The 25,462-nt window shown below is 38.3% G+C and overlaps 2 protein-coding genes across 2 annotated transcripts in view; both read right to left on the bottom strand.

The window, feature by feature from the left end:
- Nucleotides 1-2,413: 2,413 nt before the first annotated feature.
- The window catches only part of LOC141397941 (uncharacterized), a 229,001-nt gene continuing 205,952 nt past the window's right edge, over nt 2,414-25,462 (bottom strand). Inside the window, exon 3 of the mRNA XM_073974931.1 lies at nt 2,414-2,453. Within this exon, the coding sequence (XP_073831032.1) occupies nt 2,431-2,453 (23 nt within the window). The 3' untranslated portion in view covers nt 2,414-2,430. The remainder of the gene's footprint in view (nt 2,454-25,462) is intronic.
- LOC141396438 (D-2-hydroxyglutarate dehydrogenase, mitochondrial-like) lies at nt 8,369-24,009 on the bottom strand. The gene is made up of 6 exons (XM_073971904.1): nt 23,935-24,009; nt 10,990-11,082; nt 10,380-10,922; nt 10,147-10,315; nt 9,951-10,080; nt 8,369-9,054 (listed from the first exon to the last, which is right to left on the bottom strand). Exons 2-6 carry the CDS (start codon nt 11,080-11,082, stop codon nt 8,481-8,483), a joined length of 1,509 nt encoding a protein of 502 aa, XP_073828005.1. The 5' UTR covers nt 23,935-24,009; the 3' UTR covers nt 8,369-8,480.

Raw genomic sequence — 25,462 nt, 5'->3', positions numbered from 1 at the left:
AAAACGACGTTGTTCACAGTACAAATTTCATGGTTTTTTGATAGTGATTATATTTTGTTGCTTTAGAAGCTTTGGGAACAGGTTTGTAACAAAATATGTCACATTTCTGATTCAATTAATGCCCAGGCATTGTATCCGACAATATTACAAGGCAATTCAAGGCCATCTATATGTAATTTGCACCAAGAATTCCGCGGAATCTATTCACTTCCTGAAAAATCTGAGGGAAAACGTGCATTTATCGACGTTCAAGAAGGTATATTATGCACAAAAACAACTTCAAAGCTTTTTAGGGTCTCAAGATTTGCCATCTGATACGAATTTTGTGCTTTTTATAAAGTACAATACCTAAAAACGCAAAAAATTAAGCAAGGGTCAGCTTTAACGAGGCATATATGAAATTTGACCCTAAGTAACGGCATTTGATCCCAAAAATTATTGTCTTTTCTCTAAAATATATCTCACACACCCAGAGACATTCGCCAAAACTAAAAAATTGATAAATTTTGCTACTATTTCCATAAATTTTACGATAATACTCGTATTTCCTTGGGGTGTATGTATACTTTTCTGTGGTGTGAAAATTGAATTTCTTTAATTGTATTAAATGTACGTATTAGATTAAAATAAATTTGTGTAATTATGGTTATTTTATCACCAAGGAGCCACACAGTGCAGTTGTTGCTGTAAAAAACCCAACGATTTAGCCTAAACTGCATTTTTGCAGGGTGTATGTATACTTTCCTGTGCCACTGTATGTTGATACAGAAGTTGACATTACTCTTAAGATGCTTGGTATTCAAAATGGGTTATATCGATGCACGTTTTGATATATCCCCATAGAACGGTACCGACTGATTATCTGCATTTTGAAGCAGTGAAAACATTCCTGCAAGGAATTGTCGCCGTTAGAGAATTCCAAAAAAGAAGACGTTTGTTCCGGAAAATGTAATGTTTTAAAGTTATTTTACAATTTTGATCTTTAAGAACCGTTCCAAGAATGTTCAGATATTCTAGAAAATTACTTACTGAGACCTTAGCAACATTTTTGTTGTTGATTGCATTTTTTTTAAAAATGGTAATTTTTTTTTAAGAATACAAGGTTGTAGTTTTTTTTCTATTTGTCTTTTTATTTATATCTTTATTATTGGAAAATACAAACATAGGGAATTCAGAATTTAACAAACAAAAGTTAAAATGTAGAAAACATTTTAGGTAGCAAATATAAGCGAACAAAACTAAAGCACCCCCCAATTCGAGGTACAACAAAAACTATGTCCCAATTTACATTAGGCGAGTTTACTTGCGGCAATTGTCAGTTTGTAGGTGAGAGAGGGTGCTGAGAGGCAAAGGGTTGCCATATGCCTCACCTCCCTCTCCTACAATATGACAATTGCCGCAAGTAAACTCGCCCAATGTAAATTGGGACTATAGAAATCAATATTTCGTTGCGTATCCTCTATTCTGGATGACACAAGCACAAATCAACTTATATTAATCAGAAAACAGCATAGTCCTCCATTTTTGCACAACCCAGTTCAAAGGGGTCTTGGCGATTTCAAGTCCGTATTTTTCATTTTTTTAAGGATATGAATATTCACTTTATATATCATATATCAAAGATATACAGGGTGTTTTTTTAAGGCCGATAGAACTTGAAATTGTAAAAAATAACACAAAAAATTAAATTGTAATCAAAATTTTTTTTATTCGAAAGATCAGTACGTGACATTAACATTTGAAAATGATTTCGGGCATATGGGCACCGCGGCTGTTCTTGACGAAGTGCATTCTGGACGTCCAATTTTTGGCCACTTTTTCGAGCACTGCTGGCCGTATGTCACGAATAACACGAACAATGCTGGCCTCCAAAGCATCAATTGTTGCTGGTTTATCAGCATAAACCAGTGACTTCACGTAGCCCCACAGGAAATAATCGAGAGGTGTCAAATCGCACGACCTTGGAGGCCAATTGACAGGTCCACTTCTCGAAATCAACTTATCACCAAATTTTGATTTCAATAAGTCGATGGTTGCGTTCGCCGTATGGCTCGTAGCGCCAACCTGTTGAAACCACATCTCCTCCGGATCAATGTCATCCATATTTTCAAACAAAAAATCATTGATCATGGTGCGGTAACGATCTCCATAGAAATAAGGTCCGATGATGCCACCAGCGTGAAAACCGCACCATACGGTGCATTTTTCTGGATGTAATGGAGTCTGTAGGGTCTCTTGTGGATTGGTCTCACTCCATATGCGGCAATTTTGCTTATTAACAAACCCGTTAAGCCAAAAATGCGCCTCATCGCTGAACACAATTTTGCGATAAAACAACGGGTCATTTGCCAACTGCTCTAGAGCCCAATCGGCGAAAGAACGACGCATATAATGGTCTTGTGGCTTCAATTCCTTCAAGCGTGAGTCTATTCATGATGATTTGTCAGAGTATACTGAAACAAATAAAAAAAGTTTCATCAAAATTTAATTTTTTGTGTTACTTTTTACAATTTAAAGTTCTATCTCGCTTAAAAAAACAACCTTTACAAGTGTGAAAAATCCACTCATAAGTAGATACATAATCAAAAATATCAAAATCTTGAATGAAAAAACAAAACATTAAAAAAAAAACAACAATAAAACGACCAGAAGCATCATTAATATTTTTAATGTCACACACGGAAATGCAAAAATATGCAGCTGGAACCAATATTTTTATACCCTCAGCATTTATGCTAACGAGGGTATATACACTTTCATACGGGCAAAATGTGCCTCATCGAAATAATGGTTTTAGACCCCAAGTATGTATGTTTGGACGAAATGTGTTTCAGAAAATTTGGAGTCGATTTAGCAATGTCCGTCCGTCTGTCTGTGTGGCTGGCTGGTGCACACGAACGGATCAACCGATTCGGTCCAAAATTCGGCTTTCGTAATATTTTGTCCAAACTTAGTTTAAGTTCGAAGATGGGTTATATCGGCCCACTCCTTCCGGTACCTCCCCCACAAAACTTCGGAAATGTTCGCAAAATTTGTGCACACGATAACTCTTGAAGGGGTAACCGATTTGGTCTCTACTTTGTGCATCGTAAAATTTCTACTAGACTTAGATGAGGTTTCAATATGGACCCAATCCGTCCAATCCGTCCACTCCTTCGGGTACCTCCTACACAAAATTTTGGAAAAGTTCACTTTAGGACCTGCTCTCGAGTTCAAAAATGTTCGGAAAAAGTGTGCGCATGATAACTCTTGATTGTAGTGACCGATTTGGTCCATACTTTACACATCCCAATATATCTACCAAATATATATCAGGAGCAAATATGGACTATATATTTCGGGTACCTCCCACACAAAATTTTGGATAAGTTCATTTTAAGAACTTCGCTGCCTCAATTACGACGATATTGTTTTTTTCAGGGGTAAGTCCATACTTCTTGAGAAAACAGTCCGAACGGTGTAAAACCCTCTATGGCACTACCTAGTGGCTGGAGAGCACGACAACTCTCGAACCAAATACTGAATTGATCCACACTTTTCATATCGTAATATTTCTTCGAATATTAGATGAAATTCAAAGGTGATGCTTGTAGATCCACTCCTTCCGGTACCTCACCCACAAAAATTCGAAAATATTAGCTAAAATAGTACGCGTGATATCTCATAAACAGAGCAACCCGGTTAAGGGTCTGTGCGAGGATCCCTTGAAAAGTTTTACCCTAGTGGTCCTGTTTAGGGATACGTAAAATCGATTTCGGTTAATCGATTAATCGATTATTAGCCGCAAAATTTCTAAAAGTCGTAGTCGACTATTGACTATGCGAAAACCGGATAATCGATTTTTCTTAATCGACTTTCGAAAGACGGAGTCAACTATTATTCGCAGTCGACCATTAGTCGTAGTCTATTATTATTCGTAGTTGACTATTGGGTGTGCTAAAACCGCGTAATGGACGGTACTTTTGTATACATACATACATGATGGATCGCATCAACGAAAATGGTCGATTATATTCGGTTTTCGGCGGTTAACGAATAATCGAAAGTCGACTTTCAATACACTCTCAAATAATCGACTAACCGAAAATCGAGTTTTAAGTTTTTCACGAAAACCGTATAATCGAAAAACCGATTATTGCATTCCACTGCGTATACCTAGTCCTGTTTACAGCGATATCATGTTTTTCGTAGGCAAGTACATGCTTCCTGATATAATGGTCCAACACCTGTGAATTATATGGTGACCGAATGAAACGACAGGTGGTCGCGATATCTTTCGAGAGGAATGACACCCAAAATAAGACCCACTTTCAAAATGGAATTTGTCGGTCCATTCTTTTCGATACCTTCCCCGCAAAACTTTTTGAGATTCTATCCAAATCCATATTTTTGTCGGTTCATACGCCCATAATTTTCAAACCCTTTTTGGGGAAAAAGGTGTTTCAATCCACACAGGCTGAGGGTATATCTCTGTCGGCAAAGCCGACTGATCCCTTTTTACTTGTTAAACTTGAAACTACTGCGAACATTCTCCAAAAAAAATGAGAGTGGCATAGGATGGCTTAGTTAGTAAAACTGAACATCAATTTTTAGGACTTGGGAAAAAATCCACAAAAAAGTATTTTAAAAAAATTTAATTAATTATGTAAAAGTAATTAAAATACCTTTAACTAAAACTTCCATTTCGAAAAAAATAATTTTGTTTTTTTTTAATCTTAGTTATTTGCCCTGTAAGAAGTCACAACCTTACTGACATTTTTAAAGTCTTAAAGAGATCATACGTAAATGTCAACTTCTTCTGTTTGGCTTTCTTCTTCTTCTTCTTTATTTGCCAATCCGTGTTCGGATGTTAGCGATCATACAATTATAATGCAGTGTTACATAAATTAACTTAACTAATTGTTAATATTATAGTACAATTAAACTATGTTCTATTCAATCATCGAAAGGCTTCGGTTTCTGGCGGCATTTAAAAGAATTCGTTCGTTTTGCACACCCGTCCATTCTTTAATGTTACTTATCCATATTGTTTCTTTTCTTCCTCTGGGTCTTTTTCCTTCGATATTGGTCTGTATAATGGCTTGGAGCAGCTTATATTTTTCATTCCTCATTAAATGGCCCAAATAGGCAGTTTTTCTGGTTTTTATCATACGTGTAATTTGAAGTTCGGTATTCATGCGTCTAAGCACTTCTTCATTTGAGATACGTTCAGTCCAACGAATTTTTAAAATACGGCGATATATCCACATTTCAAACGAATTTAATCTTTTCTGATCTGTTACTTTTACCGTCCAGGTTTCGGCTGAGTATAATAGTACTGACCATATGTAACATTTAACAAAGCGCATTTTTGTTGTTAGGCTTATATCATGACTTGTAAGCGTTTTTTTATATTTAAAAAATTAATTTCGTGCCATTTCAATTCTGCACTTGATTTCTGTCGACATATCCCACTGATCATTAATCTGGACTCCCATGTATTTAAACGTTTTAACTCTTTCTATTTCGGTATTACTTATTAACATAGGTGCAGTTGTTTCCACAGACTTTCTGCTCACAATCATATATTTGGTCTTTTTTATTATAATACGTAATCCATATATTTCGCTTGTTTTCACAAGTACATCTAATAATCTTTGTAGCCCCGCAAAACTGCTTGCTAATAACGTAGTATCGTCGGCGTAACGGATGTTATTAATTAGCGTATTGTTTATAGCAATACCAATGTTCTTTCTAGCAATGGATTCTACGAATATTTGTTCTGAATATATGTTGAATAGAAGGGGAGACAAAACACATCCTTGTCTTACACCCTTTGAAATTTGAACATTGTCTGTTAATTCACCATCTACATTAATATTTGCTACTTGATTCCAGTATAAATTTTTAATGCATCTTATATCCCATTCGTCTAGCCCAATAGAAGTCAAGATATTCATCAGTTTATCATGTTTCACCGTATCAAATGCTTTCTCATAATCCACGAAGCAAATATATACGTCTTTTTGAACTTCTCGACATTTTTGTATTAATACGTTAAGTCCAAGTAGTGCTTCTCGCGTTCCCATACCTTCATTGAATCCAAATTGCGTCTGCCCCATGTGTGCCTCACATAGTGGGTATATTCTTCTGTGAATTATTTTTAGAAATATTTTCAGGGCATGGCTCATTAAACTAATTAACCTGAAGTCACCACACGTATTCGCATTATGTTTCTTGGGTATAGGTATAAATGTTGATTGGAGCCAATCTTGCGGATATTCCCCGGTAATATAAATTTGGTTAAACAACCCCAATAATAGTTGTTTATTGTTTCCTTCTATTAATTTGAGTACTTCGACAGGTATATCATCTGGCCCCGGTGCCTTTTTGTGTTTCATAGATTTTATTGCCGATTCCAATTCTTCATCATTGATTAGTCTTCCTGGAATACCGATTTGGTGTGTATTGGTTAGGAATTGGGTTCGACTCTCGTCAGTAAATAAATTTCTGATATATCTCTCCCATAGTTTACTCTTATCCTCACATTCGTAGTGAGCTACATTATTATCGTCGCAAATAATCGCGGACGTTCTTTTTGCATATATTCCGGATGCCTCTTTCATTTTTTTGTGGGGATTGAAAACGTCATGGAGAAGTTGTAATCTTTCAATTTCCTGGCATTCTCTGTTTATTTGTGCATTTTTCGCTGCACGAATTGCGGTTTTAATTTCTTGATTCAATTCCCAATATTTTTCATAGTTATTATTTCTGTATTTGCTCCGTTCTTCTCGAAGTGCACGTATTTCTTCTGTTATCCAGTTGTTCTTCTTCCGTGTAGTTGTACCTAATACATCTTTCGACACGTTGTTGATGGATTCTTTTAAACTGTTCCATTGCTGTTCATTGTTTTCCCCAACGAAGGATAGTTTGGCGTTTATTTGATCTTTCATTGTTTGTTTCATAAAGGGGTCGCTAAGCTTTTCGAAATCTATTTTCTTCCGGGGGTTTCTCCTGCGGGTGATAGCCAATTTTATGCCAATCTTACAAAGTAGGAGGGTGTGATCTGATGGAACGTCAGCACCGGGATATGTGGAGCATCTACTCACGCAGAAAGAATATCGCTTATTGATAATTATGTAGTCGATTTGGTTTCTGACTATATTATTATTGCTGTCTTGTGGCGACTTCCAAGTATATAATCGTCTCGGATGGAGATTGAACATAGTGTTACTAATTTTAAACTTGTGTTCTTGGCAAAATTGAATTAGCCTTTCTCCTCTTTCGTTACGTTGGCCCAACCCAAATTTACCTGTAACATCAGTTGTTTCTTCCTTTCCAACTTTCGCATTAAAATCCCCCTGTATAATTGTGATATCATGGGGTTTCGTCATTATCAACACTTTTTCCACATCACTGTAAAATTGTTCTACCTCGAGATTGTCGCCATCACATGTGGGTGCATACACTTGTATTACGTTCAAGTTAACCGGTTTTCCGGATATTTTGATCATCATCACCCTATCCGAAATCGGGAAGCATCCTGTCACACTGGGTGCAATGTTACTTTTAACTAAGATAGCAACGCCCTTTCTGTGGATTCCGTCAACATTGCCTGAGTGATAAACCTTTGTATTTTCAGAGAAGAACTCTGAGCTTTCGGTCCACCATGTCTCACTTATACCCAATATATCTATTTGCAGCCGCTTCATCTCGCTTATGGTGTTATCCAATTTTCCAAGCTCATAAAGACTTCGAACATTCCATGTTCCGATGTTAAGTTTTGTTTTACCTCCGGGGATTCTTAGCACCCTCGTTTGGCCGGAGACTGAGGGCCGATTGTTATTTTGTGTTTCCATTTTCATTGTATGATTTTCATGGGATATTACTTTAGTGGGTTTGGAGTTTACCGTCTTCGTATTCAGCCGCTCCACTGGAGTACAGACGCTGTTTGCAGTCGCCCAATGTGGGAACAGACACTGCCTTTTCCCCCTTCTTTTTTTGGTTCGCCCCGCATATTTTATTTTTGCGGTACCCTTCAGTGAGCAATCGCTGACGAGCATTCCCCTATCCACCACCTGGGGAGGCGTCCGATAGGAGAAAAAAAGTGGAGAAAAACAACTCCGCACGGATTGGCTTTCTTAAGTAACGTTAAAATTGCTTAATTGTCTTTGAAATTTGTTGATATCGATTTTTCGACTTTTGTCGCAGGTTTGGACCACAGTGCGGTCGCATAATTTTGTGGTTGTGTGGGAATCTCTTCGGCTTTCCTTTTTCATTTAAAAACATCTTCGATCATTCAGCTAAAGTACAAAGAGAAATTAATAAATAAAATAATATTTAAACTGATCGTCACGCTAATAGGCAAAATTACACAAGCATGTTTAAAATAAAAATATGTGCGTTTATTCTTAAAAATATGTATTTACATTTTAATTTGTTCATAATCAAATTTCATTGCAACATTAACATATTCAGTCCTCAGTCAATTAAAATTGTTTTCAGTACAAAACTTTGTAGGGATTCAAAATACCATTAGGATCCAGCAATTGTTTCATTTCACGCATCATTGATATGGCTTCGGAACTTTTGGAGTGTTTCAAATATTTTGTCTTTAAAAATCCAATACCATGTTCGGCACTAATGCTACCCTTCAACTGGGCGGTGTACTCATAGACGAAAGGTTCCAGTAGCTTATACAATTCCGGAGAATATTCTTCACACGACACATTGAGATGAAGATTCAGGTCACCCAAATGACCATAACCAGTAACACGTTTAGCTAAATGTCCAACACGTTTATCAACCACCTTAACAATTTCATAGAACGAACGCAGTGGCAATGATATATCATATTTGAAGCAGTAGCCATCTTTGGTCAATGCTGTCGATATAAATTCTCTTAATTTCCATATTTCTTGCATTTTACTTGGTTCACTTGTGTAAGTGCCATCGACCACGTCACCCCTATCCATTACCAGTTGGATGAAATTATTCAGTTTTTCCATGTCATGTTCAGCATTGCTACCCGAGGTTTCGATGAGCATATAGAAGGGATAGCCTACAATGGGGGATCTGTGGAAAAGAAAACAGAGGTAAAAATAAAAAACAAATTAGAATTTTGAAAAATAAAATTGAGACTAGGTTCAGTTGTTAGATTCTTGACTACAGACGAACCTCTGGCTACACTGTGCAACAAAATGGAGTTCAACGTTTGGGGGGTGGAAAATTACTTTTGGCAATGAAAGCCTTTGGTGAGTACATACAGAACCCCGAAGGACATATCTGCCGTGAGTCAAACTTCTGTGTTATGGCGTGGTGAATATTTTGCTGGAGACCCTATTTGCTATTTAAGCTTATTTTAATGATGACTTTTCTTCAGTCAAATAAAATGAGGATTTTTTTCGTAGAGCATTTCGACCTTCTATCTCGTTTCCTTCAATATCCTTTTTTGTCCTTTATTTCAAGAACCGCAATAAAAGTACCAGATGATGACATTTTACAGCTTGGGAATGTTCTGCAAAAATATCGCACGGAAGATTTTAGGTACGGTTCCTAAAGGCAGGAAATCGATATCATCTTGTTTAAGCGGTCCTTTTTCACTTTAACCCGAATCTGGCTATGACAACCCTATATCTATTTATTTCAATATATTCCTTTTAACCTATTGATGATCTACAATTCTCTTAGTCATTACAAATATTCAGCGCAATTGGATCTCGCTTTGCCGAGCACGTTAATATCATTATTTTTTGGAATACAGATCTGGATATCCGAATTTTGGAACCGGTTATTTTGATACAGCTCATAGTGTCTCCAGCAAAAGATTCATCACGCCATAATTCAGAAGTTGGAATCACGGCGGATATGTCCTTCTCCAAAGGCTTTCATCCCCAAAAGGAATTTTCCGTCCCCCAAAATTTCGTTTCGCAGTGCTATCAACTAAAAAATTGGTTTGAAGATCCACTTACTGCAACTTGTTGTTTTCCATACTGGCAGCCAATGATGGAGCATCAATAAGTTCACAAGACGACAGAATTTCACCCAGGTGACGTTTGGCATTCTTCAGTGTTTGCATGACTGCTTCAAAGGAATTTAGGGCTGAGGATGAAAAGGTTTTTCATATTAGTCCAACTTCTTTTAATCAGAAAAATCCCAAATAGTTACCCAAAAATGCCACATTCACAGAATCCGATACTGCTGGACATAGTATGGCCAGTTTTGTAACAACACCCAAAGTTCCTTCGGAACCAATGAACAAATGTTTCAAATGATAGCCGGTATTGTCTTTCTTAAAATCCGACATCAAATCAAGTACCTGGCCATTGGCTAAGACCTAAAGAAAAGAATTTTAAACTTTTATAAAACAATTTTCAAATCTCCATCCATCAAAAACTCACCGCTTCTACACCCAACACCGAGCCATGTAAATTACCATAACGTATAACCCGCAAACCACCAGCATTTGTTGAAATATTACCACCAATGTGACAACTTGATTTGGCACCCAAATCCAATGGTACCACAAATCCTGCTTCCCGAGTTTTAGCATCTAAATTCTCGAGAATAACACCTGATTCGCAGGCCGTAATCCCAGTAATATCATCAATGCTGAGAATTTTATTTAAACGTGCCAGTGAAAGAACAATTTCATCACAAACTGGTACGGAACCACCCACCAAACCGGTGTTACCACCCTGAGGACATACAGCCAATTTGCGGTCATTGCAATATCGCAAAATTTCCGAAATCTCTTGTGTTGTACCAGGTTTCAATACCAATTTACTGCGTCCTCTCACACTACGCAAAAAATCCACATTATAGCCCTGCAAATCATCTGCGCCTTCCTGAAGTAGATTGGTGGGTCCAATTAGGGATTCAAAGAATGAAACATCTTTGCCATTCAATTCGGCGTAATTGCCACGTTTGATGTTGTGACGGACCTATTGGAGAAAATGTTACTAAAGTTCGATTCATTTCGAAGGGAAGTAGAAGTTAGATTTTAATTACCTCTGTCAGTTCTGGAATGCCTGATGTTTTATATGTCCTCAACGCTGGCGAAAATATATTTCTAATTTTCGGCAAATTATTAAATCGCAACATCTGGAAGTGTAGAAATTTTTGGAAAATTGTTTTATTGATTCATAGGCATCATGAAGCAGAAAGAACTAAGGCAATAGTAACTACCAAAGGACTCCTCGCTATTCGCGGAAATCGAGCAGACAACCCTCCGGCCAAGTCTGAAACGTTGGATAATCAACTATATGTGTGGTCGCCAGTCGTGGGTGGAATTCAGGTACAAGAAATCCAAGCCCCGTAGAGTGAAACAGGGAGTCCCCAAGGAGGGGTGATATCTCCGGAACTGTTTAACATCTACCTTTCCTGTATTCCGCCCCCTCCAGACGGCATTGAGATCGTAACGTATGCGGATGATTGTACGATCCTGGCGTCAGGTACCTACCCTGATGACATCTGTGAGAGACTGAACTCCTATTTAACAAATCTTACAACCTTTTTCCATGCGAGGAATATGCAGATATCCGCCACTAAACCGACGGCCACTCTGTTCACCACATGGACGGAGTATAGAAGAGAGTTGAATATCAGGGTCGATGGTAGCAGAATTCCGACCACAAACTTCGTCAAAATTTTAGGGGTTACATTCGACACCACTTTTACGTCGTCCTCGCATGCCACAGCAATCTGCGATAAACTAAAATGTAGGAACAAGGTCCTCAAGTCCCTAGCCGTAGGCACTTGGGGTACAGATAAAGACACCTTGTTGACCACGTATAAAGCGATAGGTCGGTCTGTGGGAAGGTATGCGGCGCCAGTTTGGCCCCGAATTTATGTGACACGCAGTGGGATAAGATTCAAATTTGTCAGAACGCCGCCCTGAGAACAGCAACAGGGTGCCTCCTCAAATCTACAGTGGACCATCTACATGAGGAGGCAAAGATTCTTCCAGTACGACTACATGAGATGCTATCGTTGCAGTACTTGCTCGGGTGTTACCGTGAGAGCCATCCCAATAACCATCTGCTGGCCACCGATACACCCAGGCATATCAAGAAGGATATTCATGCTCTAGAGACGACGGTCCAACAATATAGGAGAGAATCTTTAGATCAACAGGCATATCAGGCAGGTTTGAACAGCATTCACACGGACACAGTTGCTAAGACCATAAGCAATTATTGTGTGAATGCAGTAATCGGAGTACATCCCCCATCCATCGCAGCTGAAGAACGTCAGCTGCCACCACAATTACGCTCGGGATATTGCAGTCCCCTAAATTCCTATTGTGCGGGAATCTATCGCACCGCGCAAGACATCTGCCCAGTATGCGGCATGGGCCCGCACGATACTAAGCACCTATTCAACTGCCCCGTCAAGCCTACTCATGTGACACCAGTGGATCTGTGGTTACATCCCATGGAAGTAGCCACCTTCCTGGAACTGGAGATAGACCCAGAGCCAGATTGAACAGGAGAACGAACATACAAACATACAACACTGTTACAACAACAACCAAAAGACTCAGGGTGACGTACTGGATGATAAATAACAAGCATACAATCCCACGGTGGCGGGCTTTTGATGCCGGATTGACCAGGAACCACACAACACCCGAGTTCCTGCCAGCGGGATCATGAAGATCAAAGAACTAAGGTAAAAGACTCAGGATTGGCAAGGGTTCAGTGATTTAACTAATCACCGCTTCAGAGAGCTGCCCATCCCCTCAGATCTTCGGGTAGCTGAGAGAACTTTCCGGGACATCATCACAGCAGCAGCCGCTCGCTACATACCTGCTGGTCGAATAACCGGAATAAGACCAAATTTCCCCACACACAAATGAGCGTGATGAGCTTCTTCGTACGAACCCTGAGGACCCGAGAGTTAGAAAGCTTACTTTTGAAGTCAACAGTAAAGAAGGCGAACATAATTGGAGAAAGTGGCTGGATCAGCTGAAGCAATGCAACATTGGTACAGGATTAAGTAAATTGTGGGCAACGGGTAAATCACTCTCGAATCCGGGAAAGAAGGATGGCAGAACGGCTGTTACTTTCAACGGCGTGACTGTAACTGACCCAAAGAGGTGCACGTGTTATTTTAACCGGTAGTTCATAGAGCACCCCGAGAGCGGTATCACAAAGAGGAGTGTGCTACGCCGTATAAGAAGAGCCATCCCAGCCGAGAAGGTACCACCACAACTTACAATGCGCGATGTTGCAGATGCCATCCGAAACGCGAAATCATCCAAAGCGTTGGGCCCATACCGAATATCGATGGTAATGCTTAAGCAAGTGGATGAACCCAGTGTTGAGTACTTAACAAGTGCCCTCAACCTATCGTTAGCCACCCTGGAACGTTGGCAGGGTGGCCCCGCTACTGAAGCCTGGCAAGGATGCCAGCAGAGGGGAATCGTACAGGACGGTTTCACTCCTGTCGCCAGTAGGAAAGATCCAAGAGGCACTACTCCTCCCCGCCATGTAAAGCTGCTTTCCAGTTGCCCAACATCAACATGGATTTCGGAAAATGCATAGTACTACAACAGCATTAGACGCCATATCCACACATACATATCAGCAGAGGACTGAACCAGAACAGGCCTTCCATCTGAGGAATATGAAAGTATCCGCCGCTAAATCCACTGCCACACTATTCACCACTTGGACGGCTGCAAAGAGGCTCCCACTGAACATATTTGTCAATAGTGTACTGATTCCGACCACTAACTATCCCAAAATATTGGGTTTAACGTTAGATAGCATGTGTAAGGCGGCCGCGCAAGAGCTACAGACATTTGCAATAAGATCAGAAGTAGAAACAAAGTCCTCAAGACGCTGGCCGGCAGCATTTCGGGTGCTGACAAAGAAACCCTGTTGACCTCTTAGAAAGCAATAGGCCGGTCTGTGGTAAGCTATGCGGTGCCAGCGTGATATGCAAGAAGAATATTCAAACCGGTCAGAATGCCGCCCTAAGGACTGCAACATGGTGCCTCCTAACGACACCAGTGGACCATCTTCATAAGGAGACGAAGGATTTACCGGTGCATCAACGCAACAGGATGCAGTACCTGCTTGGATGTTATCGCCGTGAGCATCCCTGCCACGATTTATTAAACAGGCTCCCCCACCCCAAACGCCAGGAGAGATCTTCATGGTCTAGAGAGAAAGATTCAAATGTCCTCTAGACAAACGAGCGCCTATCAGGCAGGCTTGGATAGCATTCAAACTGATGCCGTTTTGTATGGAATGTAAATGAGTACTGTTGAGGTAGAGTTGCTTATAGTATACATCCCGCCGATAAATAGATGTACTACAGGTTATAGGCCCAACATAAGCCGAGTTGTGGCATTCGGTCATCGAAAACGAGCAGAGGGGTATAGTGCTGGCTGAGCAGATTTATGGTTCTACATTTTAAAGGGTCAAAGAGGACTCCCGTACCAGAATTAGCGGAGAGTGTCACAGTTCGTTCACACATAACCATCGTTTCATATGGTCTGGCAAATAACGTCGTTTCTTTTAGTTCAGACCATCTCCCCATAACTGTCTCCATCATCATCTCAGAACGTCGCACTTTCAACAATCAAGGGAAAGCTAATTGGCCTAGTGTTCACTAATCTGATGTTCCGATAGCAGAAAGGACGTTCCGAGACAACATCACTGCTGCAGACGCTTGCCAAAATTCGCTTACTGGTCGAATATCCGAAGTGAGACCAAATTTCCCAGCAGAGGCGACTGGATCATAGAGCCAACACCAGTGACACCGGAGTAAGGGAGCTGATACTAGTTGGTCAGTGAGCATAAGCGGAACAAGTGGCTAAATCTTCTGAAGGGTTGCAACTTTGGTGCCGCAATAAGTGAACTGTGGGCACCGATTAAGTCACTTTCGAACCCAGAAAAGAAGGGTGATAGAACCTCAGTCACATTATTATAATCGACATTTTATCGAAGAGGAGAGTACTACGTCTCATTAGACCTCTTCCTGCTGCGGAGGAACTATTACAACTTACATTAGCTGATGTTGCGAATGTCATCAGGAACGTTAAATCATCCACAACGTTAGTCTCTGATGGAATCTCCATGGTAACGCTGCAACAACTGGATAGGCAGGGATTTGAGTATCTCAACAAAGTTCTAAACTTTTCGCCAGCCACCACATCATTCTCGAAGTCTGGAAAACGGGCAAGGTGGTCTCGCTATGTGAATCGCTAATGTGAATCGTACAGACCGGTTTGGGGTTTATCGCTCGTAGCAAAGACTCTTGAGTGTTTATTCTCCCAGCCTCAGAAATAAATATCCAGTTGCTGATTGTCAGCATGGATTCCGTAAGCAGCACAGCACGACAACAGCGCTACACGCCATCTACACACATTTTAGTCGACGACTCAACCAGAGTAAGCCCTGCGATAGAACAGTAACTTATCAAAAGCCTTTGATACTGTCAAGCACTTCACGCTATTTGAGGACATCGAGCAGACTATCCTCCGGTCAAGTTTAAAACGTTAGATAATCAACTATATGGGCGGATGCCAGTCGTACGTGGAATTCAGGAACAAGAAGTCTAAGCCCCTTGAAGTGAAACAGGGAGTTTCCTGTATGCCGCGCATGCCACATCTATTTGCGACAAGCTGAGATGTTGGAACAAGGTCCTCAAGTCCCTAGCCGACAGCACATGAAATGCTGATAAAGAAACCTACTTCACCACATATAACACGATATGTTGGTCTGTGGAAGCTACCCAGCAAACCAAATGTCGGATGTCCGACATATCGGAACAATTTCGGATGCAAAATCGTTTAGATTTCGTATCGATTTCTATACGATTTTTCGTAGGGGATTTCGTTCAGATTTCGTTCCGATTTCGGAGAAAATGACGGAAGTAAATTTCCCTTCGAATATGCTAATGTTTTTCTTCCGATTTCGTTACGAATTCGGAACGATATGTCGGAAACAAATTTCCCTTCGCACAACAACCACCTTTTGTATATATCTAACAAGCAACATTTTAGTTTGTTATCAAAAAACAAAATGGTTGGTTATAAAATTCGCATATACATTTTTTAAATATTTTAAATATAAATGCAACATATAATAATTCAAGCTAGTGCTGATAGACTCAACTTATTCGTACACAAAGTTTACATTGTTCTACTATAACTACAAAATGATAATAACAGTGAAAATCATTAGATATCTTTGAAATTATAATCTTCCAATAAAAAACATAACAAAGAAAATTGATCAATAAAAAAGAGTCATCAGAGAAAAATTTTTTCCTTCAATAATAATACGAAATTATTCCAAAATCGTTTAGAAATCTTTACGAAAGTTCGGAAGGTACCTCCGATTTTCATACGACATTATTCAGAAATCGTTCAGAAATCTGTACGAAAATTCGGAGGAAAAAATTCGCATTCCGAATTTCCCAAGGATTTTCTTCCGATTTCGTTGCGAATTCTGACCGAAATCGATCCGATTTCGCTCCGACATTTCGTTCCGAAATTATGTCAACCACTTCATACAACTTTCGTTAAGATATCGTTACGATTTCGGATCAGATATCGGACGTAACGTCCGAATTTTGTTCCGATTTCGTTACGATATCGGTACGATTGGTTTGCTGGGTATGCCGGGAATATAACTGCAACGCGATGGACAGCAGTACTTAGTGTGCTGACAAAAAAAACCTTCAAAACATTGTTTAAGTGCATCGAAGATGCCCATGTGATTCTGATTACAATGATATTTTTCGTGGGCAAGTCCATGCTTCCTGATATAATGACCCAAAAGATCAAAAAGTGACGAACAAAAATTGTTGTTTGCCGGATCCATTGACTATGTTCATTGGGATACCTACCTTTGTGGGGTAAAAATTACGCTTAAGAATGACGCTGAAAACTTCCAAAACTTATTTTGCCACCCGCGAACATGTTTTTTTTAATGCTAAGATCTGTTCTTAGCACATTTAGGTTCACAGCACGGCTTAACTCTAGTTTAGTAAAAACTCTCCATTTTTTTGAAAATCCGGGTAAAAACTCCGGATTAGACCCGCCTCTACTGAACCGATTGACCAAAATGGGTATTGTTGGAAAACTTATGGAAATTCCTATCCAGCAAGTGGTCATATGATTTGGTTACACATTTCTGGACCCGGGGTTTCCCATAAAACCCTCAAAAAGTCGAAAATGGGTCCATTATGGGTGCTCGCTTAATGTATGCCACATTATAGCTTTTACTTTAACCTTAGGTATTAGGTATTTCCATAAGTTTCCAACGATACCCATTTTGTAGGAATCGGTTCAGCAGAGCCGGGTCTAACCCGGGTTTTGTATCCGGTTTTTCAAGTCAAATAACCGGATAACCGGGTCCGTCCCTCAAGAAAATTATACATCCCCATGATCAGCGTAACAATATCTACCTCTGGAAACAATTTCAAAAAACGGAGAGTTTTGTTGAACTAGAGTTGTTCCCACAGCACTTGTTACTTCTTTATTGTACAGTCAGAGGGTATATCTCTGTCGGCAAAGCTAAAGCATACTGTTAATTTGTTTCAAATATATTAATTTAAAACAGATGAAATTCCCTCAAAAATGTGTTTTTTCTGTCTTTGACAACACAAAAATAGAACAGGTAGCACGCGACTCCAGTATGATCATAGGTGATTAGTTCTCCTCCGGTGCATAGTATTTTTCCATAAATATTCCACATCTCAACATAATTATATTAAAGAGTACATATCTAGTTACAGAGCTGAGCAAAATCGAGAGAGAGGCAAATTTAAGGGAGAATTAATATTTAATTCTAGAATCTAGATTCTAGTATCTCTTATCTATTTAATACCCCAGCAAACCAAATGTCGGATGTCCGACATGTCTGAACAATTTCGGAAGCAACGTCGTTCAGATTTCGTTCCGATTTCTAAACGATTTTTCGCAGCGGTAATAGTTCAGATTTTGTGCCGATTTCGTTCAGATTCCGGAACGAATGTCGGAAAGAAATTTCCTTTCCGAATTTCCCAAGGATTTTCTTCAGATTTCGTTACGAAATCGGATCGAAATCGATACGATGTCGCTCCGACATTTCGTTCCGAAATTATGTCAACCACTTCATACAACTTTCGTTAAGATATCGTTACGATTTCGGATCAGACATCGGACGTATCGTTCGAATTTTGTTCCGATTTCGTTAAGATGTCGGTACGATTGGTTTGCTGGGACTAGATTCTAGTATCTCTTATCGCACAAACCCAGCAAACTTTTATGGAAGTGGTTCCATGAGATGCCATGATTTCACTGGATCTTTTGCATTGGTTCAAATGAAGTCGTGAAAGATCCGATCTTTTCATCAGCATTTGAACCCATTCGAAGGAAGTCGTGATAGATCCGATCTTTTCATCAGCATTTGAACCCATTCCATCGATCCAATAGAGATGAATTTTGTGTTTATATTTATTAAAGCTATGTAAGATTTATTACGCTAGGAAGTCCCAATCATTGAGCAAAAAATAGAGTCGGACTGCAATCTGTGGTATTATAAAATTTTCCTTGTCTGCTCTAGAGAGCCCTGCTCTACAAGTCGATTTGTAGATCTCTACATTTCCAAAATGTTCGTAAAATAAAATTCACGAAATAGTAATTTGCAGTTAGAGTCCATGTCGAAATTTGTACTGGTGATGGGAACTGAAAAACCTTTTGTAAGATGAACCAATCAATCAGTTGCGGAGGAATTAAACTATGTTGCGAGTAGCGGCGGTGCTTAAACTGCAACAGCTGGATGGCCGAATGTCAAGTATCTCAATAAAGCTCTCAACCTGTCGCTAGCCACACACATCGTTCCCGAAGTCTGGAAAATATACCAGCTACTGAAGCCTAGAAAGTATGCCAGCAAAGGTAAATCGTGCAGACCAATTTCGCTTTAGTCGCCCGTAACAAAGATCCCAGCATCAGAAATAACTGTCTAGTTGCCGATCGATAACATGAGATCCGCAAGCAGCACAACAACTGCGCTACACGCCATCTCTACTCATATTAGTCGAGGACTCAATCAAAGTAAGCCGTGCGATAGAACAGTGATAGTAGTGAGATTGTCAAGCACTCCACGCTATTTGAGTTCATCGAGCAGACTACGCTCCGGCCAAGTTTGAAACGTTGGATAATAAATTATATGTTTGGACGCCTGTCGTGCGTAGAATTTAGGATCAAGATGTCCAAGACCCGTAGAGTGAAACTTGGAGTTGTCCGAGGTGATATTGCCCAGCGAAAAAAGTCCTACCTAAATCATGGGTTTTGTAAGGGATATTTGGCAGCCTTAACTACTCGCAAACCTCCTTTCTTCCCCATTATTTTTACAAGGGCATGTCGTACTCAGTTTGTAGTTATTTTACGACCACTAGAATAACTAGTTATTCTGTAGCCACTAGAAGTTGAAAAGTAAATTGAAAAAAAATTCTATTTTTAGAACAGTTAATGTAGAGATTTTTTTTAATTTCATCACACTTCTTACTTTTATTTTACTTTATTTTATTTCGCTCGCTGTGGGAGTTGAACACACGGACCCTCTGATTTCTAGCCAAAGACACTACATACTATGCCACGCACACGAACATTAAGGGTTGCTTAAGAACTTAAATGTGCAGTGCACATGTGCACCACGAACTGTTATTTTTTAATTAAAAAAACTCGCGTGCCGACAGTGAGCGTTCAACACATAACCCTAGGATTTATAGTAGGACACACTCTCACTGTGCCACCGTCCTCATTACTTAGTGAGGAGCAAAGTAAGTAGGTTTGCCTTGTAATTTTTTTTTTAAAAGTATCCCATTACTTTTCAGATTACTTGTAATGGGAAAAGACGCTTGTTTACATTACTTTGTAATGGGTTACGTAATGACTAATGGATCCGAATTTTTGCTGGGTGCAGGAACTATCTAACCTATAACGTATGCGGATGATTGTACGATCTTGTTGTCAGGTGTCTTCCCTGATGAAATTTGTGAATGGCTGAACTCTTTTTTGTCTGATCTTACCACCCTTTTCCATGCGAGGAATATACAAATATCAGCCAATAAATCTACGGCCACTTTGTTCACCACCTGGGCGGCAGAGTTGAGAACAATAGAGTTGAATGTCATGGTCGCTGGGAGCAGAACCAGGATCAACAAGCAGAACTAGGATCAACAAGCCTATCAAGCAGGTTTAAGAAGTATTCACATGAATACAGCCGCAGATTCAATAAACAACTATCTATCGTCTGCATGCGGTCCTCGGAGAATATCGACCATTTATCTCAGCTGAGGAGCGTCAGCTGTCAGAATAAAGCAGAGTACTTTTGGCTCAATACGCTCGGGATGGTACTGCCGTTTAAATTTCTATAGAGCAAGGTTTCATGACACAAAAGATCTGCTCAGCATCAAATCTATTAACAAACTTCAATATGTAGCCACATTCATTAAGCAGAAAAATGTACATATAAACTACTGTTACAACCAGGGTTTCGGAGTCGGAGTCGGAGTCTACGAGTCGGAGTCGAGCAATTTTGCTGGAGTCGGAGTCGGAGTCTGAGTCGAAAAAAATAACTCGACTCCGACTCCGGGCAAAAATTTTTCCACGTTATAGAAATATAACATTCAATTTGGAACAAGAACATTTTTTTAAATCATCATACATATATTTTGAAAGAAAGGTATAAGAAAACATATATTCAAACGGTATATTATACTAAGTTAAAGGACCATTCACAGGATATTTACTATCCTCTGAAGTGTAGTCTATTCAACCCTATTTTGTTGATCCAATTGATTCCTTACAGTTTTGCAAACAAGAGTAAAATTCTATGACAATAGAATTTAGATTGGACCTTTAACCTCTTTCGTCAGTAGTCTTACTGGTCTTCTCACAAAGGTCTATTAGTATTCTCATCTTCTTTTTTTGATGAGTAATCCTTGTCTTCTATTAAAGACATTATGGTCTCTATGGAAATCTTACTGAATACCCTGTGACACAAAATGGAAGTCAAGAAAGCCCGAATTGAGAGCCCCAAATGATCTCATAGCTGGAATTTCTGAGTTATGACATAATGAATTTTTTGATCGACCCCCATCAATCATTGAGATATTGTTTCATAATGTTTAGATAACATGTTTTCAGTTAAATAGAATGAGGAACCTTTCTCTCGAATATGCTGTCCTTCTAGCTCAGTTCCTTCCACGACCCTCTTTTTCTTGAACTCAAAAAGTAAAACAAAATGAAATTTTCTACAAAAACGTTCCACCGAAAATTATATTTAGGTTTCCCTTTTCCAAGAAATCGATATTGTCACGTTTTCAAAGTTTTACGTTTAACAGTTTTACTCGTTACTTTCTCAAAAAACCGTATGTTTATGTATTTCGATAAATTTCGCAAAATCTATTAACTATATATGAAATTCGGATGGTTACGCCTCTGAATTAGAGCATCATAAATTCGTTGTTGGTCAACGACAGATTCATCTCGCCATAACTCAGAAGTCTGACAAACGGCGAATATTTCTTCTAGGATTCATTATATACTCAATGAGGGCTTTAGATGCAGACATTCAAATAACCGGATCCGCCCGCCAGCATGCACGAAATTCAATTAAATACATAATCATAATGTTTTCATAAGAAAGGATCGGGTAAAAGTGATAAAGGACAATGAAAACATGAAAACATATCGATTTCTCGTCCTACATAAAATTTTCCTAGAAACATTTTTGTAGAATATTTTCATGCACGAAATCTCATCGTGTGCGAATTTTTCAGTTCCAGAAAACATCCATCTGCCTTCGTGCTGGATGGTGTACACAAATATTTCAATAAAATATCCACTCCACACCAACGCTTAAAATGCAGGAGCTGAATTTTAGTTTAAGGGGTGATCCGTACTTATAAATTTCAAATTTTTAAGTCGATCGGAACAATATTGCCTTAGTATGAGCGTAGGATGGGAACAATTTATTTTATTATGTATGAGGCATATAAACGGTGTTTTTCTCGCAATCGGCCGCAAAAATATATCACAAGTGGTTTATTAGTTTTCAAGCTAGAATTGGCACCATAAAATGTTTTAATAAAAACAGGGTTTCGTAGACGGCCTCAAAACTTCGTAATATTATTCTATTTTAGATGAAGAAAAAAATCTGCCAATAAGTTACGTAGTTTTCTCGAAAAAAAAAAATCAAGAAAAATGGCTTTTATTGAGCTTTATAATGGGGGTCTCCTTTTAAGGCAAAGCACACTAAAATGTTGGCTTACATCCGATCTGAAACTCGGTCATGAATTGTTTATAATTTTTATTGCATGTAGTCCATATGATTTTTATTGCCCCTCCATTTTCAGATATTTTGAAAGTTTAAAGATTTTCTCACGCGGAAGAATTCCGTCAGAATATACTTTTGCAAAAAAGGAAAACCGACAAAACCTTTCTAACTTTGCTATTTTTCAATGTAATATTCGAATGCATTCCAATGAATGCCCTTTCCAATGAATATGCAACGAAAAACTAACGCATTAGCCTATATAGGCCAATATATAGGAAAATGATAAAAATTTGTGAACATTTTATTCATTTTTAGTGGTATAGGAATTCAGGAATTCACACTCGGAGTCGACCCGGAGTCTGAGTCGGAGTCGTGAAAAAAACTCGTCTGGAGTCGGAGTCGGAGTCGAGCCAAAAATACCTCGACTCCGAAACCCTGGTTACAACAACAAACTGCAATTATAATTAAGTTATAGTTATTTCATAAATTGCTTTGAATAAATAAAAAAGCCATGAAAATCATATTTCAATACAGCATTTTCCGAACAAGACGTGAAAAATTCATGCCAAAGGGTTGGTGCAAATGACATGCCAAAGATTAGCGAAAATGCTATTCTAGGGAATTAATTATGATGACATGACAAAGAATTGATATAGATGCCTGAAAATGAATTACATCTTTTGGGGGTCACGCTCTTGTAAAAAGAATGAGTGAAGATGCTAAAATAATGACATTCCATTTCACTTGCACCCATTCTTGAATAGCATCTTTGGCATCGAACATTTTGCTTGGAATAAACCTCAAAACCGGTAGCCACCTTCATACACATGTACATACATATGTATTTATTTCTCTTGTGTTGTGTATGTTATAGCATATGTATGTTAGGGTTGCCATTGTTAAGGTGTGTAATCTACATGCCGTACTTGGATATTAACAACTTTTTAACCCAAATAAAGCCACTGGTCGTTAAAACGCCACAAAAAATGGTTGCAAAAATGGTTGTAAAACTCTGGTTTTTCGAATATTTTGTGGGTTTTTTTGCTATAGTATTGTCTGTTATCTGTCATTTCGCGCTTATAAAGCTTCATTTGACACTTATATTTTCCTCCAAAATATAATTTTCGTAACAATTTTTAGTTTTCTCGCAAAAAAAAATTCGGCGCTAAGTGCGTTAAACACCCATGCCTAAAACCCGACGTGACGTAAAAAAATATTCACCTTCCTACCACCACCGACCTAGTCAGGTCGTCGGGCAACCTGAAATGCTAATTTTTTAGACATTTATTTTAGAATTTTATACACTTGACGTACATATTTCGGAAGTATTCATAAGAATACATGTGTTCTACTTTTGTGATGAAATAGCTTAGCTTTGGGTGTACGGTCGTATTTAAGTATGCTTATTATTTTAATATATGTAGTTGAAATTTTTTTAAAATTTGTTTAATTCTAAAACTTGGCAACACTGAGCTGAAACGCCAACCATCGTGAAGAGCATACCACAATTATTTATGCTTATCAATCGGTCCACTATTTTATTATTTTTGGCACAAAATATAATTGTACTCTTATTTTAGATAAATCACTTTTCACAATATTATTAACAGTTTGCTTTCACAATTCTTAAACTTAACTATATTTAAAATTGTATAACTTGTTTGCATACCTTAACAAATAAACACAATAAACGCTTATCAAAAACAACAAACAACAACACCGCGCGAAAGCTAAATAAAAACTGAATGAATGAAAAAGCAAAAAAAGAACAAAATTTGTGCTCCAACAGCTGTTCTTTCCCCACCACCTCAACAACAATAACAACATTAATGTTTGGGGCAATGGTGTGCACGGCCATCCACTGGTGGTTTCTGTTAAATACTCTTAAATTAATTAATTCAACAACACTTGGGCGTTTACGTATTTTTTGTAATAATTCTTTAATAATTCATTTGTAGCACGATTTTAGGTAACATTAGTGCTTAAAAATGTTTAAATATGTAATCAAACAACAAGAAAAATTAAATATTAATTCTCCCTTAAATTTTCTCTTTTCCTATTTTGCTCACCATTGGTTTGGGGCCTTCTCTTCAACACTTGCTGGGAGGCCATACCAGCAGGGAAATATAAGAGAATAAATGAGTTGAAATGATTCCCTTAAAAACATGATTCCCTTAAATTTAATTTAGTTTTTATTGAGACTATTAAATAAAATTAATGGAGATTTTTCTATATATGTATGTATGTATATAAAGTAGAAAAGTGTTTGTACGTTTGTTTGTTAAAAAACCGCTGAACCGATCTTCCTGAAATTTTTAGAGCATATCACTACATGGCCTAAAAGTAACATAGGTTATTAACATATCTGAAATTCCGCGTTGATCCGGAGATATGGCATCAGAATCGGAGGAACCTCCAAAAAACCTAAGCCCGGATTACGTTTCTTTGCATTTCCAAACGCGGACCACATTTTTTTTCATATTAGACCTCGAATATTGTTACTGAAGGACTGCTATTAGCTATTTTCGTCCAATATTCGGGAATAAATTGCAATAGTTCATCATTTCTAGCACATTTTTCTTAAGTATTTCAAATATATATCCGCCTTTGTATTCATGCACAATTTTTAATAAAATTACCGTTATTTTTACATATTTCTAAAGCAGAGGCATTCCAAAAGAAGAAAAGAACAAAAATGTACAGTATTTTGCTTTGAAAATCCTTAAAAACTCTTAATATATAGAGCTTATTGGTGTACGAATACGAACTTTGCCACCCACACAGGCGCCATCTATACCTAAATGGCGGAGTAAATTAAAAATGTGTTTTGTTATTTTTAAATCTTTCTTCGTTATGGTAATTCCTATCAATTATTTCATATTTGCACATAAAATATGGAATTAATAACGATTTTATTAATTTTTTAGGGGAGTACGAATATGAACATTGCATACTGTATGTCTGATTACAATGAAAATTGGAATGTGTGACGGAATTGGGTCTAGCAAAACATTTGTCAAACTATATTGAAATCGGTACAGATTTGGATATAGCTCCCATATATATTTTCGTCCGATTTCATGTATTTGACGCACCAAACACGCTATATATGTATTCCCGATTTTAATGAAAGTTGGAATGTGTGAAGAAAAGTGGCCTATAAATGAATGTGTCAAAATATATTTTACCTTATTCGG

This window comes from Musca autumnalis, unplaced genomic scaffold (genome assembly GCF_047663935.1).
Source record: "Musca autumnalis isolate F117 unplaced genomic scaffold, ASM4766393v1 scaffold_3, whole genome shotgun sequence".
Lineage (NCBI taxonomy): Eukaryota > Metazoa > Arthropoda > Insecta > Diptera > Muscidae > Musca > Musca autumnalis.
The sequence above is the reverse complement of the archived record's forward strand: the minus strand, read 5'-3'. Positions and strand labels throughout refer to the sequence as shown.